The 15981-nt window shown below is 42.8% G+C and overlaps 1 protein-coding gene across 1 annotated transcript in view; it reads left to right on the forward strand.

Moving 5' to 3' along the window:
• Nucleotides 1–15659, forward strand: part of FANK1 (fibronectin type III and ankyrin repeat domains 1) — a 99754-nt gene extending 84095 nt beyond the window's left edge. Inside the window, exons 4-11 of the mRNA XM_034987405.1 lie at nt 3137–3218; nt 4187–4261; nt 5078–5143; nt 10890–11055; nt 14094–14237; nt 14783–14860; nt 14988–15032; nt 15615–15659. Of these exons, the coding sequence (XP_034843296.1) occupies nt 3137–3218; nt 4187–4261; nt 5078–5143; nt 10890–11055; nt 14094–14237; nt 14783–14860; nt 14988–15032; nt 15615–15659 (701 nt within the window). The remainder of the gene's footprint in view (nt 1–3136; nt 3219–4186; nt 4262–5077; nt 5144–10889; nt 11056–14093; nt 14238–14782; nt 14861–14987; nt 15033–15614) is intronic.
• The last annotated feature ends 322 nt before the right edge of the window (nt 15660–15981 follow it).

Genomic DNA, 15981 nt, shown 5'->3' on the forward strand with positions numbered 1-15981 from the left:
TATGAGGGCACTGATTACCTTTGCAGAAGCTGGAATAGGGCAATGCATTCATTTAAATTATGTCCTACTATCAAAATACCCCGGTCTTTGCTGCGCATAGTCCTCAAACCTCTAAGCACAAAATGAACTTATTTCACTTTCCAATATTTGCAAGCTGCAGAGCTTCCTGGGTAGGATGCGTCAGGAAGCGCCCCCCCCCCCCCCCCACTGGGAGGGCTGGACTGGTTGGGTAAGACAGATGATGTGAATTGGAGGTGGGTCGGCGCAGAAATACACGGGGATACTGCGTGTGCCTTTAGAATGTTCTTTAAAATCTTAAGAAATTAGCATTTTTCTGAAGCTTTTAGGCTTTAGTGTCCCCTTTCATTTAACACTTTGTGCAGGGGGATCATATTTGTTTATTTAAGCAATTTGCTTATTTTCTAAGTGTAATAAGTTTGGAAGCACAGAATGGATTGGTCAGCCACCTCGGCATGTATTAAAACACCCCAGGAAGGAGCGTGGTGTTACGAAAGACTTGGTGTGAGCTCTACTCACTCAGCCTTCCTGGCTCTCAGTTTTGTGGTCTGAAGAACCGACAAAGCATTGTGTCAAGTCCTAGATAGAGCTTAGTTAATAAGACTTGAGTTACGATGCCATATTTTATTTTATTTTATTTATTTATTTATTTATTTATTTATTTATTTATTTATTTATTTATTTATTTAAAAGATTTTATTTATTTATTTGAGAGAGAGAGAATGAGAGACAGAGAGCATGAGAGGGGGGAGGGTCAGAGGGAGAAGCAGACTCCCCGCTGAGCAGGGAGCCCGATGCGGGACTCGATCCCGGGACTCCGGGATCATGACCTGAGCCGAAGGCAGTCGCTTAACCAACTGAGCCACCCAGGCGCCCAGGATGCCATATTTTAAAATTGAGTAGAAATAGGATGAGCTTCCTATGTCCTTCTAGATGATTCTATGCAAATTAGTTGTATTTTTAGTGGCAATTGAAGTTTGAGAGTCACAAGAGGGGGCTGTTTGGTGGGATATACCACCTCTATCCCCCTCTTCCCTCCCTTCTGGGAAGTGAGAAGGGAGGGAAACTTTCCTTGGGTTTAGTTTGTCCACTAAAGTAGGGATGCGTCACCCAATAGATCATTTTAAGTCCATACTATTCTAGCCCAGGGTTTCCCAGGCTTGGCACTTTTGACATTTGAGGGCTGGATAATTCTCATCGTGTATACTGTAGGATGTTTATCAACATCCCTGGCCTCTACCCACTAGACTCCAGTAGCACGAACCCTTAAGGTGTGACAACCAAAAAAGTCTCCAGGCTTTACCAAATGTCCTCTTAGTGGTGGTGGTGGTGTTGGGGCAGGGGGTATACAAAACCCTGCTCCCTTCCATAGCCCCCCAGTGGAACCACCAGGCTAGGCATGATCTATCCTCGGAAGGCCAGGGAAAGCGGTGGGCCTTGCCCTCTTGACAGTTTATTGTGATACTTTGATTTGAAGCTTTTGGTCTAAAAATATGTGTGGAATGATGAAAAGGAAGTACAGTGTGGCTAAAAAATCTTTAGGAGATTGGCAAGCACTAGCAGACAAAATTGTTATTTCAAAAACAGTTTTCACTTGGCTTAAATTTATTTTTTTTTACCAGACGAAGAAGGGTATCAGCTAGAGGTCATTCTGCTAGTGATCACTACATTCTTCTGTCCCCCGGTTTCCTGGTTTATAATTTGCCCAGCTAAAATCCTCTAAGGAAACAAGTAGAAAAGTCGCTCCAGGGCCCAGGAGTTTTTCCTAGCGTATCTACCTGACCCAGATGGGTACTGAGCTTATAATCCCCAGTTCCAGTCAGCTCCAAGGTCTCGTCCCAGAGAGTTTTTCTACCATAGGTGCAGGAACAGGGAATTTCACTCCCCACCTGGGGGCGCCGGCCAGGGGATCTCTGGAGGCCAGCCTGGAAGAGGGCGGTGAGGGGTAGGTGAGCCCCAGGAAGCAGTCTCGGGGGCAATGTGGGAGGACAGGGTAGGAGATGGGTGTTTTCTTTCAGGGTTTAAGATGATGATAGGTTGGAAGCAGGTGCTACGGTATAAATGGCAAAGGAGAGGAACATGCTTGATTTGTTCTCCCTGGGACCCTCAGCGTCGAGACTGGGCATGTGAGCTACTCAGTAAACATTTGTTGAATGAATGGAAGAGACCCACTCAGGTAGGTACGCTCAGCTTGTGAGGGGCTGGGCCTGGGAACGGTGGGGATAAGGACAGCAACCACTGCCCTTCCCACCACCTCACAGCAGACCCGGGTATTTAGGACATGCCAGGTGCTCTGCTAAGTGCTTCACGTGTGTTCCATTTACGCTCAATCATTCAAACGATTAGAAACTCACAGAATGTGAAGCAAGCCCTGAAAGACGGGCTTCTCTCACTTGGCACTTTATTGTCACACTCTGCTCCTTTCTGCCCTTCCTGTTCTCCTCCTTGAGGAGCTAAGGTCCCCCCGCCCCCGCACAAAGGGACGCCCTCCTTTCTGCCCCACGTCCCCTTGTTCCTGGAGTACCTTGCAGCTCCTCCTTGGTCTTCTCTGCCTGGCAGGCTCTCCCCATAATCAGGCTTTCTCACGGTGTTCCCCCTCCGTGAATGAGCTCCTCCTGCCCCCCACCCGCCGAAGCTCCGGGAGACAAGGCCAACATGAATGTTATCTTCCTGGGAAGCACTGAAATTTTGGATGTCAAAAGTTACAACAATTTATTTTTGTCGTTTGTTCAAGTAGTTTAGTGACTCTCTGGCAAGCAAAACCAGCGTGTTGCGACGATGGTGGGGCCTTTCCTTGCTAGTAAGAGACATTTAGTAAGTCTTAGGAAATCTGGAAGGATTATTTTCACCTATCAAAATACCATTCGCAAAGCAGTACTTTTATAACTTGAGAATATCCCAAGTCCTGAGGACAATCTGAATGTTCTTAAGATATGGAAACAAGGTCTTTCTCAGTAAGAGAAGTGGAATAGGAAATGTAAGCTATACTTCTCTGAATGGCCAAGTGCCTTCTTGGAGGGGAGCGTGAACACCTCCTCAAGGCTGTGTGAGGTGCGTAGCCAGAATGAATCTTCTTTCATTCAACTTCGGATGACCATTTTCCATCTTCTTTCTTCAGGAGAACCCATAAGTAGTGAGCACTTTCACCGAGCTGTCAATGTGAATGATGAAGATTTGCTGGTTCGAATACTTCAAGGAGGGTGAGAGAGCCCTGCCTTAAAGTTTAAAAATGTTTAACGCCCAGCAAGTGCATGGAATTGCACTTATTTTATTTCCCCCCAATTTTCCATGCCTTTGAAATTGCTCCAAAACAGATCTCCAGTGACTGGTGTGAGTCCAGCATAGTCAACAAAGATGACCTTTAGCCCTGTGTAAATGCTATATTTTATAATTATCTAATGAAAACTGAAAATGAAAATTAGAAGTCTGGGTATCCTATTCCCAGAAATAATTTCCGACTCTCGTTTATACGCCATAGCGTTTAGGCAAATTTCACCCCCAGGTGCCCGCGGCTATCTAAGGAATCATTAAATCAGCGGTTTCTGATTCAAAACGTTGGCAAAACCCCAGACGAACAGTAGCAAATACATTTGCTGCCGTGGGATCTTTGAGGCTGTCTCCTAATGCGAAGTAAACGATGTTACTTAGATTCTTCTCGACTCAGTAGTTTTGAGTAGCTTAGAAGACCAGTCATTTTGCGAATAGGGCTCATAAGTTGGAGGAGAGAAGGATCCTGCAAAAAGCCAGCGCTTCTAAGCTGGTATTTAAGAGCTCTGCTTTCTTCCTCCAGTTGCATCAAGGGAGAAATGCAGGCCTCCCCCAGTCCAGGCTCACGGCGGAGCGGAGTGTCTACACTCCTGTGTCCTCTGCTCTAGAAGGGGGTGGGGCTCGTCCCAGCGTTTTATCTGCTCACATCATGGTTTTGAGTTGAAGGGAGTGCCTGTTTTAAGCGAAACTACAGCAGTTTCTCTCCTTGTGAATTTGGATCCTTGAAAAATATTAGGCAGGGCCGTTTAAGACAACAGAAACTTAATGGCCCAGAAGAAATTGGGATTTTCGGGAAAATGAATCATTTTAGCCACCTGTGTCCTGCAAGAGACCTCAGCTGTGAATCTACGGGGAGCCATGCCGAGCATGTTAATCTCTTTTCTCTGTGTTTGTCCCCAAGAAATGTTAAGGTTGATGTTCCCAATAAGTTTGGCTTTACTGCTCTGATGGTCGCTGCCCAGAAAGGCTACACCAGGTAGGCCTCCTCCTTTCTTATCTCTAAGTGGCTGGCCCTTCCACTTCGCCCAGAGGCTCTGCTCAGAGCACGGATGGGAGGGGAAAAGATGTGTGTGCAGGAGGCCCCTTCTTCTCGCTTTCCAAAACCGTACCACGTACGGGCTGCACAAAAACTCGGCTGTTTGAATCCTGAAGTTCTATACCATGCGGCAGAGAATGTAAAAATATATAATCCTATGGTGAGGAAGAGAGGTAGCCACTTAATTATATTTTGCAATATATTTTATATGTCCCATAAATAAAATATATTTAAAATATAAATATTTTATATTTAAAAAGCTGGGAAGGATATTAATTCTGGAAAACAAACTTCCCTGAGAGGTTGCTAAGATACAATTTTCAGGGATATTATTATCTCTATGCCACAAAGAAGCATACACACTAATGGCTTATTTTACAATCATATTTAATACTAAAGTGCCATTTTGAAAAAAAAGATGTATATCTTATTAAATGCTGCCATTTGGAAATATATTAAAATGGTCATTAAGGTGACAGTGAATTAGCTCGACAGAACAATGTGTTTTGTGTGGTATATTTTGTTTTCAATGAATAATTCATGTGAGGGAGAAGGGCCCCCCCCTTTTTTGATGTTGAAGAGGTAGTTTTCTGGTTTAATAATGTCCTGTCTTTGACGCCAGCTGCCCTCTGAAGGCAGAAAAGAAAGTGTGGAGATGTGTCTTCAGTATGGTGCTGTGCATCATTCCCGCATTATTGTGGGTTCCTTCCCCTCAAAGCTGTGTATCCAAGTTCCCTTCCAATTTGTTTCCTTCAGGCTTGTGAAAATCCTCATCTCTAATGGCACGGATGTGAATATGAAGAACGGAAGTGGCAAGGACAGGTGGGTGGTGGGACATGCTCCAAAATGTTCCCAGACTTCGGTTCCCAGACTTCGGCCCAGATGGTTTTTGCTTTAATCCAAATATTTGCAGCAGATTCTTTGGACAGGACTGTATCCCAAAGGAAAGATGTCGATGAACAAAGCCTGGCTTATTCATTTGTTCGCTTATTCCTTCATCCCACAGGAATGAGGTGGGCTGTACTTTCTACAGCATCCACTTGCCCTAGCTCAGTGCCCGGCACACGCTAGGTGCTCTGTGACTGGTAGCCATCACCAGCGCCGCGCTGGGCATTGGGCTGTGTTTGTGAGACTTGGGGCCCCCGCCAGGGCTCTCCTCACACTTGGCCGAACTCTCTTAACTAAGACTCTTAGGTGTTCCCAAAGAAGCACATAACAGTCACAGTCAAAGCTACGGCCCCAAGATCTTCCCTGCAGTGAAAGCATGGAGTGCAGCAGAGGAGAAATTGACAAAAAGAGCATGATACTTGGAAACCTATATTCAGACAGATGAAGGAATGCTCTACAAAGACTTAAAAATAATCAGTATTCTAGTATTAGGTTTAATTAACTGATTCGTTCTAATCAACCAGGATTTGTTGAATGGCTACTGCATGCCAGGCTCTGTGCTTGGTGCTTGGGTAGAACAACACAGAAAATGCAGGGGTTTTGCTCCAGGAGCTTAGAATCACATGGTACATACAGCTCAAAGGTGTGCACCCTGCAAACTAGTATCTAAACAGTAGCTACAAAAACACAGGTCACCTTTGGTGGGCCGCAAGGAAAGTGTACATTTCTGAGCTCAGAAAGCCTACCCGCTACACCCTCTGAACACACACAGTGATAGATTTTAAATAAGATTACAAAAAATCATTTAGAAGTTTGAGGCGTCTGGGTGGCTCAGTCGGTTAAGTGTCTGCCTTCGGCTCAGGTCATGATCCCAGGGTCCTGGGATGAAGCCACGAGCGTGTTGGGGCCCCCCACTTGTGCTCTCACTCTCAAATAAATAAATAAAAATCTTTAAAAAAATCATTTAACAATTTAAAAGGGAGTTTTCCATGTAACTCTTAGGTTAATTTGGAGTTAAGCCATCAACTCAAGAAGTTTGAAAAAGAATAATACCAACTTAAAAAGGACAAAGAAAATAACCTTGAGGGGTAGGAAAGAGGAAAGAATTAAAAGAAATTGATTAGAAAATAGGAAGATTGTTGAAACATTTAAGAACAAAAGATGTAAGAGCTGCTTAAAAAAAAAAAGCTTATACAATAAAATGGACCAATTGCTTATAAATCTAAGAAGAAAAAATCAGAATTTAGAAATGCTACATGGCTGTGGCTATAGAGAAAATCTTTTGGAAATTTAAGAAGAAAAAAATAGACTTTTGGAAGGGTACTTAACAGTGGTGATAGAGGAAATCTAAATGTAAAAAGAAAATGGTGTGCTGTGTCTATGCTAATAGATGTGATAATTTCACTGAAATTCTCTTTTCAGTGGTACTTTTTCTGGGGAAATGTAAATCTTCACAAAAAGACACAAAATCTAAAACAACCAATATCCATGCAAGAAGTTAGAAAACTTATTAAGGGATTATCTATGAAATAGACTGTGGCTTAACTGCTGTGCCCATGAGTTTGTGAGGATTGTAGGTTAGGATTGTAGATAACTTATTTAACAGAGGGATAGCTGGAATATCCCAGAGGATAACCTTACTGCTGAAGTCTGAGACAGAAAGAAATCTCTTCATATGTTTATATGCGTACAGGTATTTATGTCTCTTCCATCCTAACTCGGAGGATCATGCAGGACGGTAAGGATGTCTAGACTAGGAAATTTCTTAATGCTTCCCATTAGTAGACCAAAGGTGAAAACCTCTGTATGTGTAGATGCAAAACAAAAATTGGGTGAACTCAGCACCTTTTATTAGTTAAAAGTACAGGATGCTTTCAGTCCTGGTAACAGCGTCTGGTGCATAGGACGACTAACCTCTGCTGATGGAGTGAATCCTTTGATTGCATCCTAAAAGCTTGTTTATCATTTCAGACGATCAGCCAGTATCATTCCTAGTATTGACAGATTCCTTTTAAAAGTTAGTAGTGAAGTCCATAGGAGTGGTTGAGAACCAGATAGTTCGATGTCAAATCCAGATTCCCCTGTGGTCAGGGTGTATGACCTTGGGCAGGTCACTTAACCTCTGTGGGCCTCAATTTCCCCATCTACAAGATAGGGATAAGAGAAGTACTTGTAGAATTGTGAATGTTTAATGAGTTAATACAAGAAAAGTGAGTAAAACAGTGCCTGGCATATGGTAACTCCACATTATATTTTGTTATTTCATGATTGGTATTTTGGAGTGCTGGTCAACCTGGTGAGAGATGAAATGGGAGTAAGAGGCATGGCTCCTCTCTCACAGTGCCCAAGTGAATCAGCTTTCAAATACTTGGACTTAATAAGGAGGTTTAGTAAAGTGGCTAGCTACTATTTAACAAAAAAAATTTTTTTTCCTTTGAGGGAAATAGAATAAATAATATCTAACAGAAATGAGAAATTTTGTATTAAAAAAACCTATAAAAATTAGGTTAAAAGATTTAAAGATTTAAAAGGGACCTATACCATATGCCAGAATGGCAAGATCGAAGGCTGTAAAATTTTCAGTTTTTCCTAAATGAATATATAGATCCAGCATAGCCTCAAATGGAATTATTCTTGGGAGCCTGTCAAAATGGTTTTGTAATTTACCTGGAAGAACAAATGGATGACACCAGCTATTAACTTTGTTGAAGAGAAATGTGGAAAGACTTTTGACAGTTATTAAAATGCCTTATAAACTTATAGGAATCAATGTAGTATGAGATCGGTACAAATAATTGAAAAAAAGATGTATAGAATGAACTAGAAATAGTTCTTCATGTACGTCAGAACTTAGTACGTGATGATGGGAGCAACACAAACTAATGAGGGGGGTGTTAGAAAAGGTTATATGAAGAAAAAAAGTTAAATTCTGGTCTTCTATAGCATGCATCAAAATAAACTCCAGATGCTTTAAGAATTAAATGTAAAAGAACCATAGAAACCACAGCATATGTCTATCTGATCTTATAATGAGAAAGGCAAAATCATTGAAATAAATCACTAAGGAGAAGATTAAGGGTACATAACACTTTTTTTTTTAAAGATTTTATTTATTTATTTGACAGAGAAAGAGAGAGCACAAGTAGGCAGAGTGGCAGGCAGAGGGAGAGGGAGAAGCAGGCTCTCCGCTGAGCAGGGAGCCAGATGTGGGGCTCGATCCCAGGACCCCAGGATCATGACCTGAGCCGAAGGCAGCCGCTTAACCAACTGAGCCACCCAGGCGCCCCGTACATAACACATTTTTAAAAATTAATTACAAAGTTAAGGGTAGTCTGGGGAGAGATTTGCAAATATAGACAAATGACTGGCATATTTAATATAGAGAAGATACACATACCTACCCCCCCAAGATACACAGTAGAAAAGAACAGTTTACACAGACAATTCATAGCAGAATAAATTAAAAATTTAATATGCAAAAGTGCTAGTAGTAAAAAATTAAAACCTGACTGTCCTATTGTTAATTAAAAGATGATAGTAGTGTTGGTTTAGGTGAGTAAAATGGACACTTTTAGGTGCAATCGATAAAATTGTAAATTGACATAACCTCTCTAGAAAGCAGTGCATCTAAAGGGAGCCTTAAACATTTGCATTAAGCATCTGGCAATATGCATCAGAAGCAAGCACCTCAAACCCTGGGCAGGTGAAGGGCCATGTTTGTCTCTACCAGGAGTTTCCAAGAAATGAAGGCCTACGTAAGGATACAGAGATGTGGACATCGGGTTCCACTCCAGCTCAGCTCAGGTTTGGGCCTCAGAGCTGGACATTCTATTTATCACTCAGAGAGCTTTGTAGAATTTCCCTACTGGAAAGACTTCCTTCGCTGCCCCCATCACCCACGGCACTCAACTCTTTATTTTGAAAAGTTCAAACATTTAGAAAAGTTGAAAGAATAGTACAGTATATTTTTATATTCTCACCACTTAGGTTTGGCAGCTGTTGACATTTTGCCCTATTTGCTTTTCTTTCTACATTTTTATTAGCTTTTTTCTCCCTACTTACCCATTTCAAGGTTAATAGGCATCATATTCCTCAATATTTCATTCAATATTTCAGTATGTTATCTTCTAAAAGCAGGGACGTTGACCTGCATAATCATCATCGTCACACCTAAGACACTTCACACTAATTTCCTGACATCATTGATGCCCTGGTTGTGCAAGTCTCCCCACTTGTCCTCCAGAAGGTCTACATGGCTCTATTTGGGGGGATGGGGACAAGACCATGATCCAACTAAGGCTCACACATTGCCTCTGGTGGTTCTGTTTAGTCTCTTTTATTCTAGCCTGGTCCTCCATCCATTATTTTGGTTTAAATATTTTTTCCTCCCAGCATTGACTTTTTGAGGAGACCAGACCAATTATCCTATAGAATGCCCTACGTTCTTGAGTTGCCTAATTGTCTCCTAGTTGTGGAGGCGGTGCTTAACTTGTTCATTCGTCCCTTTATTGCCAATAAAGTTACAATTAGGTTTAAAGGCTTGATTTGAAGCAGGTTAACATTTTTAGCAAGAACACTTATGAGCTGGTGTTGTGGCTCTAGGCTGGATCCATCAGGAATGCATGCTGTCCCACAGTTGGTGATTCTAGGTTTGATCATTTGGTTAGAGTGTGGCTGCTAAGTCTCTCCTTCGTAAAGATAATAGTTTCCCACTGAAATTAGCAAATAACCTATGGGGGTAATCATGGTGTGAATATTCTGTTCTCCATTAACCTTTTACCCAATAATTTTAGTATCCATTGATGGTGCTTGCCCAGATCAATTATTTAATTGGGAACTACAAAAGTGTGATTTTCTAATTCCATAATTTCTTCCATATTGATGAACTGGCAGGCTTGGGTGAAAAGGGCTTTCCCTCATCAATTGAGGATGGACTACCTTTTATTCTATAAAGGCAGGGAAATGTTTAATTAGTTTCTTTACATGCTAATATTTAGAGTATGGAATTGGCTTAATAGCCATCTATCGTAATGTCAAATGAGTATTTTTCTCCCCTCTATCTTTTTAGAATATCTTCACAGGCTCGTGGATGTTTTTAAATCCAGTATTTTACTCAATTTACAGTGATCCCCTTTTTTAACTGAGATAAATTCACACACTCCTTTAAAACTTGGCACTTAAAGACTAAATTAACAATGCTATATAACTGCTTCTGTGGTCGAATTCCAGAACATTCTTAATCTGCCCAGAAAGAAGTCCTGTGCTCACCGGCGGGCACTTGCCGTTTCTTCTCTCCCAGCCCCTGGAACCCACTAACCTGCCAGTTCTGTCCCCGTCGATTTGCCTCCCCTGGGCATTTCGCGTAAACAGAATCCTACGATATGTAGCCTTTTGTGTCCAGCTTCTTTTAGTTAGCGTAATGTCTTAAGGTTCATTCATGTAGTGGCATGATATCAATATTTCTTTTTCCTTTTTATGGCCAAAGAATATTCTGTTGTACGGATATGCCACATTTTGTTTATCCGTCTATGAGCTGATGGACACGACATTTCATATGAATAATTTTCATGGCTTTTCTACTCACATTAGGATTTCTAGGTTTAAACCAGGCAGAGTAAAACAGGGACCTGAGTTTGGCGGCTGTACTTAGAGCTATTGCTGCTTCCTCCCTATGTTGCAGTCTGATGCTTGCATGCTACGCGGGACACCTAGATGTTGTGAAATATCTCCGAAGACACGGCGCTTCCTGGGAGACCAGAGACCTAGGAGGCTGCACGGCTCTGCACTGGGCTGCAGATGGAGGCCACTGCAATGTGATTGAGTGGATGATAAAAGATGGCTGTGAGGTACGGGATCTTCCTTCTCAGCCACACGTGTCATTAAGACCTTGCAGTGCCGTTCCACAGGGTGTAGGAGAAGCAGAGCCTTATGTGTGTGCCTTTGATTAGCTGAACTTAGAAATGCTGCAGAAAGTTCTTTGACTTACCAGTAAGAAGGTTTCTGAAGCCCTGGGGAGAAAAGGTCATTATAGAATTGATGTGATGGTGAGGCTTCAGATCATCACGGAGGTTTGTCTTGTATAGGAAAAAAGAAACTGCTGACTCCAGAGCTGGACCTGATGATGCTTCTACTTTGTTTATGCCTTTGCTCATTCACTCATCGTCTCTTCATTCAATCTGTCCACAAAGCTTTACTGAGCACCTGCCATGGATGGGATGCTAGCTTAAGTCCTGGAGACACAGGACGTCAAGAACTCTTAAAGCCATAGTGCTTCTTACTGCTCTTAGAATGAGACTACTTTTATTTGTGGTTTGCTTTAAAGATTAGCCATTACAAAACCTTTCCCAAGAGCAAACTGACCATATCACAAACAGAGCATATCAGCTCCTCGTGCCTTTACCTTGAAGCAGGCGTTTGGGTGCCCTTCTGGTCTCGTGTTATCAGATGGTGCAGATTTGATTTAGCAAATAGAACCGGCATTGTTTGGACTTCTGTAGCTGTTTGAAGATGAGTCAACAGAATTAGCTCAATTACAGTAACGGCTGATAACTTTGAGAACTTTAGTTCAAGACTCGAAAGAAGTTAAATAAAAATTTCAAGGCATGGAAATAAGGAATGGTAAACAAAATGCTATCTTGAGATTGCCAGATGGTGTAGAGTATGGAGAAATTAAACTGATGACCTGGAAAATAAACTCAAATTGAGAAGAGTCATGTCTCCTGGAAGATGTTAGCTGATTTGTTCTAGCTTGTCTCTGAAGTGTGATTGAGGGAAAGCCTGGCTTTTAGCAATTATGGGGTCTCACTGGTTCCCACTGCTGCCTGCAGAGGGCTGAAGAAAGGGCCCTTTGAAGGAAAAACCTCTGTGGTTAAGATAATTCCCTTTTATTACATTTCTTGTTTTTTTTTTCTTTTCTTTTCGAAACATGCACAAGAGGTCGGAAGGATTAACATGTGGGCCTCAGTGGTAGGCGGGGCCGCACTTGCCTTGTGTGGTGGTGAGAGCCACAGTCGTCTTGTTTGGTTTATGATGAACTCTGCTCATGCTTTGGTCCCAGTAAAAGTCTGTAGTTAAAAATGAAGGTTGACCTTTGCTGAAAGAAGGGCAGGTCTCTGCCATGAACATTTAAATACTGTAATTTTGGAAACATAGACTTTCTGGGCTTCAGATATGTGCACGTTTATTTGTGGGTAGATTCTATCTTTTTCTGTAGCCCTCCAGCTACATGGATGTTGCCACTAAAGATTTCCGTGTGGTCGGCTGGTGGCAGATAGAGGATATCAACAGGAGTGCTTCCATGTTCTCGGCAGAGAGGCCACCCCATGTTTGGGTGGCAATAGTTAGGATCTGGGAGCCAAGCCAGGCATTGTGGCCACCATTCTTGAATATAATGATTTTCTACTGACAGTGACCGACTTGCATGGGGAACCGCCTCTACATTTCATGACCACGTGACCTCAGGAGAGGCATTTGACTTCTTGGAGATGTGGCTTAATCACTTGTAGACCAGCAATAAAAGCACCTACCCCATTTAACCCTCAGACCCAAAAGAGAAAATGGGGGTGAAAGTTCACCGAAGACCACATAAAGCACCATGTAAAACAAGGGGATGATTTTATTATTTAAACATGATGGAGTCTGCTGCTCAGAGGTTGTTATTCGCATGAGAAAGAACTGCAAATCCTAATGATATTGAGTGGATAATCTCATACATATAAATAACCTGAAACATTCCAGGGACTTTGGCAGTTTCTAGTTTGTTAGTCCATTCTGGTGTTTCACTAACATGTTTGAATCATTCTTCTGTAACAGAATTTAGGGGGGTGTGTGTGCATGCATACACACACATATATATTTATTTTGGTATCATTCTTCATGGGTTGGTGAGGCCTTCACTGGAACTGGAGGAGGCAATGCTCACATATTCTAGAATGTGGCTTTTAAAATATGACCTTGAGAGCTTTCAATCACTGGGTTATTGGGAAATGGCCATCTTATTACGAGTCAAATTAAGTTTGGAGAAGGTATTAGGTTGGTTAACTTCTCAGATTGGAATTTATGTAGTAAAGCTGGTTGCTTTGTGTTGATTCTACTTGTAGTTCTCCTGCTTAAAATTAATCCATATTGATAGGTATAAGGGTGTGTATATATATTACTGTCTTGTTCCAGAAGGGATTTAAAGCTGCTTACAGAGATACTTACTTATCTATCCCGTCTTTCAACCATTTTTTTTTAAAGATTTTATTTATTTATTTATTTGAGAGAGAGAATGAGATAGCATGAGAGGGGGGAGGGTCAGAGAGAGAGGCAGACTCCCTGCTGAGCAGAGAGCCCGATGTGGGACTCGATCCCGGGACTCCAGGATCATGACCTGAGCCGAAGGCAGTCGCTTAACCAACTGAGCCACCCAGGTGCCCTCAACCATTTTTTTTTTAAGATTTTATTTATTTGAGAGAGAGAGTGCACAAGCAGAGGCAGGGGCGGGGCGAGAGGAGGAGAAGCAGACTCCCTGCTGAGCAGGGATCCTGACGCAGGGCTTGATCCCAGGACCCTGGGATCATGACCTGAGCTGAAGGCAGACGCTTAACCGACTGAGCCACCCAGACGCCCCCATCTTTCAACCCTTTGAACCAAATGTAGATGAAGATGCCAGTGGGATGTCCTAGGGCCTCTCAGCACCCTATAAAGTCCTAACACAGCATCTCACTGCATGTGAATGTTACTTTAGCACAGTTCCCTGGATCCCTATTTACCAAGTCGCAATCCTTATGGGCTATCCAACTCAGGGGCATTTGCGCAAGTGAATGTTCCTTTGTAAGTTTCTGATGAATATTTTTAAGGAAAAAGACACTGGACTAAGAGCAGCTCTTCCTCTGGCATAAAGGTAGACGCTGTGGACACAGGCTCAGGATGGACCCCACTCATGAGAGTCTCTGCAGTCTCTGGAAACCGGAGTGCAGCCTCCGTGCTGATCGAAGCTGGAGCGGACGTGAACATGAGAGATAAAGATGGAAAGACCCCGCTCATGGTACGCCTCCCTGCAGAGCACAGCCCGGCTTTGTGTGTGGGATTAAGGTCAGAGCTGCTTCTATAATTAGGCAATTCTTGTGAATTCAGCTGTGTATGAGCCCTGGGTTTTGGCTGTCTATATATTTCCCACTGGCCTGTTAATAAAGGCATGACAATGTCACTACAATATTTTTGTTCTTTTTACAACTATTTCTTTAAGGATTACCAGCCCCAGGCCCCCAGGCCATTGTAGCATCCTAAACAGATCTGTTCAACAGAGAACACGCTGCTTTCTTGGGCTGGCCTGGCCTAGCGTTTCTCATGTCATTGTAGTGCGGAGGAAGGCAGACTCGGCTTCCGTTTCCCTTGCCCTCAGCCTCGCTGCAGAGTGAGAGCATGTGTCTGTCCTGCGAGGCCACAGTGGTCCTGGGTGGCTCTGCCTTCTTGAGAAAGCCTCTGGGCGATTTCCGCAGGCCCACCTGCATGGGGTCCACCCTGGCCACTGGCCTCGTCCTCTGTGGGGAAGGCAGACTCGCTCACACCCCACTGTCTTTTGTTTCTTAGGTGGCCGTGTTAAATAATCACGAGGAGTTAGTCCAGTTACTTCTTGACAAAGGAGCAGATGCAAGTGTAAAAAATGAGGTAAGGAGCTCAATCTTTATCTAAAGCCTTTTCCTGGAGGAGGAGAAAGAACACACACACACACACACATACATATATATGTTGTATATTATTATATACATGTAATTTTTATTGTTTTCACTTTCAGTTCGGCAAAGGTGTCCTAGAAATGGCCAGAGTTTTTGACAGACAGGTTGGAATATTCTTTTGGATTTTTGAGGCTAATTTTATGGTACTTTAAAATAACCACAAACCTTGGATGACATTCACCTGTTTTTGTTTATCTAGAATGTGGTCTCCTTATTAGAAGAAAGGAAAAGAACCCAAATGGCAAAGAAGTAGTCTGTCTGCTGACCAGGGCGCTACTGACTTTGAAAGCCTAAGAGAAACAACGTCAAAACCCGACCGTTGAGCTAGAGATGAAACTCCGCGTCTTTTGAGGCTATACATTTGATTATTTATTTAGTTGAAGATTCACAGTGAATTTTGTGACGTACAACTGTTCCCACTTTGAAATACATCTTCTTTTTTTTACCTAAGCGCGTGTGCCTGTGGGGTCGTCATTGGGTGTCTGCCGCGTGGGGATGTTTTCTTGCACTTGCGCCTTTTGGAGTTAGATGCAAATCCAAATATTTATGTCCTGGAGCTGCACAGACAGACACGGATCTCCCACTTCCCGCTCCTGCCCCCGAGCTGTCCTCTGAGCCACTCTGGGACCTTGTGGAAATTCTTCCCCTCATGTGTTTTCAATTATGACCTCCCTTCCCGACTTCAGGCCTTCCAGGCCCTGCTGTCAGGCCGCTATTCCCTTCTGGAGTGACGCTCCTGGAAGCCCAGGAGGCCACGTGAAAGGTTTTCTCCTCAGCTGTTGGGCTCACATCAAAGTAAAAAAAACAAAAACAAAAACAAAAACGTATTTCAAGACTCCGATTCCACTCTTTTAGAGGTGTCTGATGGAGGATCAATCTTTCTAGAACAGACCTGAGAATGTGTTTGCATATCCGTATGCCCTGACAATGAAAGACCCAGCCTGCTGGCATGTTGACGACCATGCCAAAGAGAAGTATATTAAAGTCAGCGTCCAGAGCAGAAGGGTTTTCGATGCTGATCACACAGTTGGAAGACAAGTAGGCATTAACCAC

Source organism: Mirounga leonina, unplaced genomic scaffold (assembly GCF_011800145.1).
Source record: "Mirounga leonina isolate KUSES-001 unplaced genomic scaffold, KU_Mleo_1.0 Mir_114, whole genome shotgun sequence".
Classification (NCBI taxonomy): Eukaryota; Metazoa; Chordata; class Mammalia; order Carnivora; family Phocidae; genus Mirounga; species Mirounga leonina.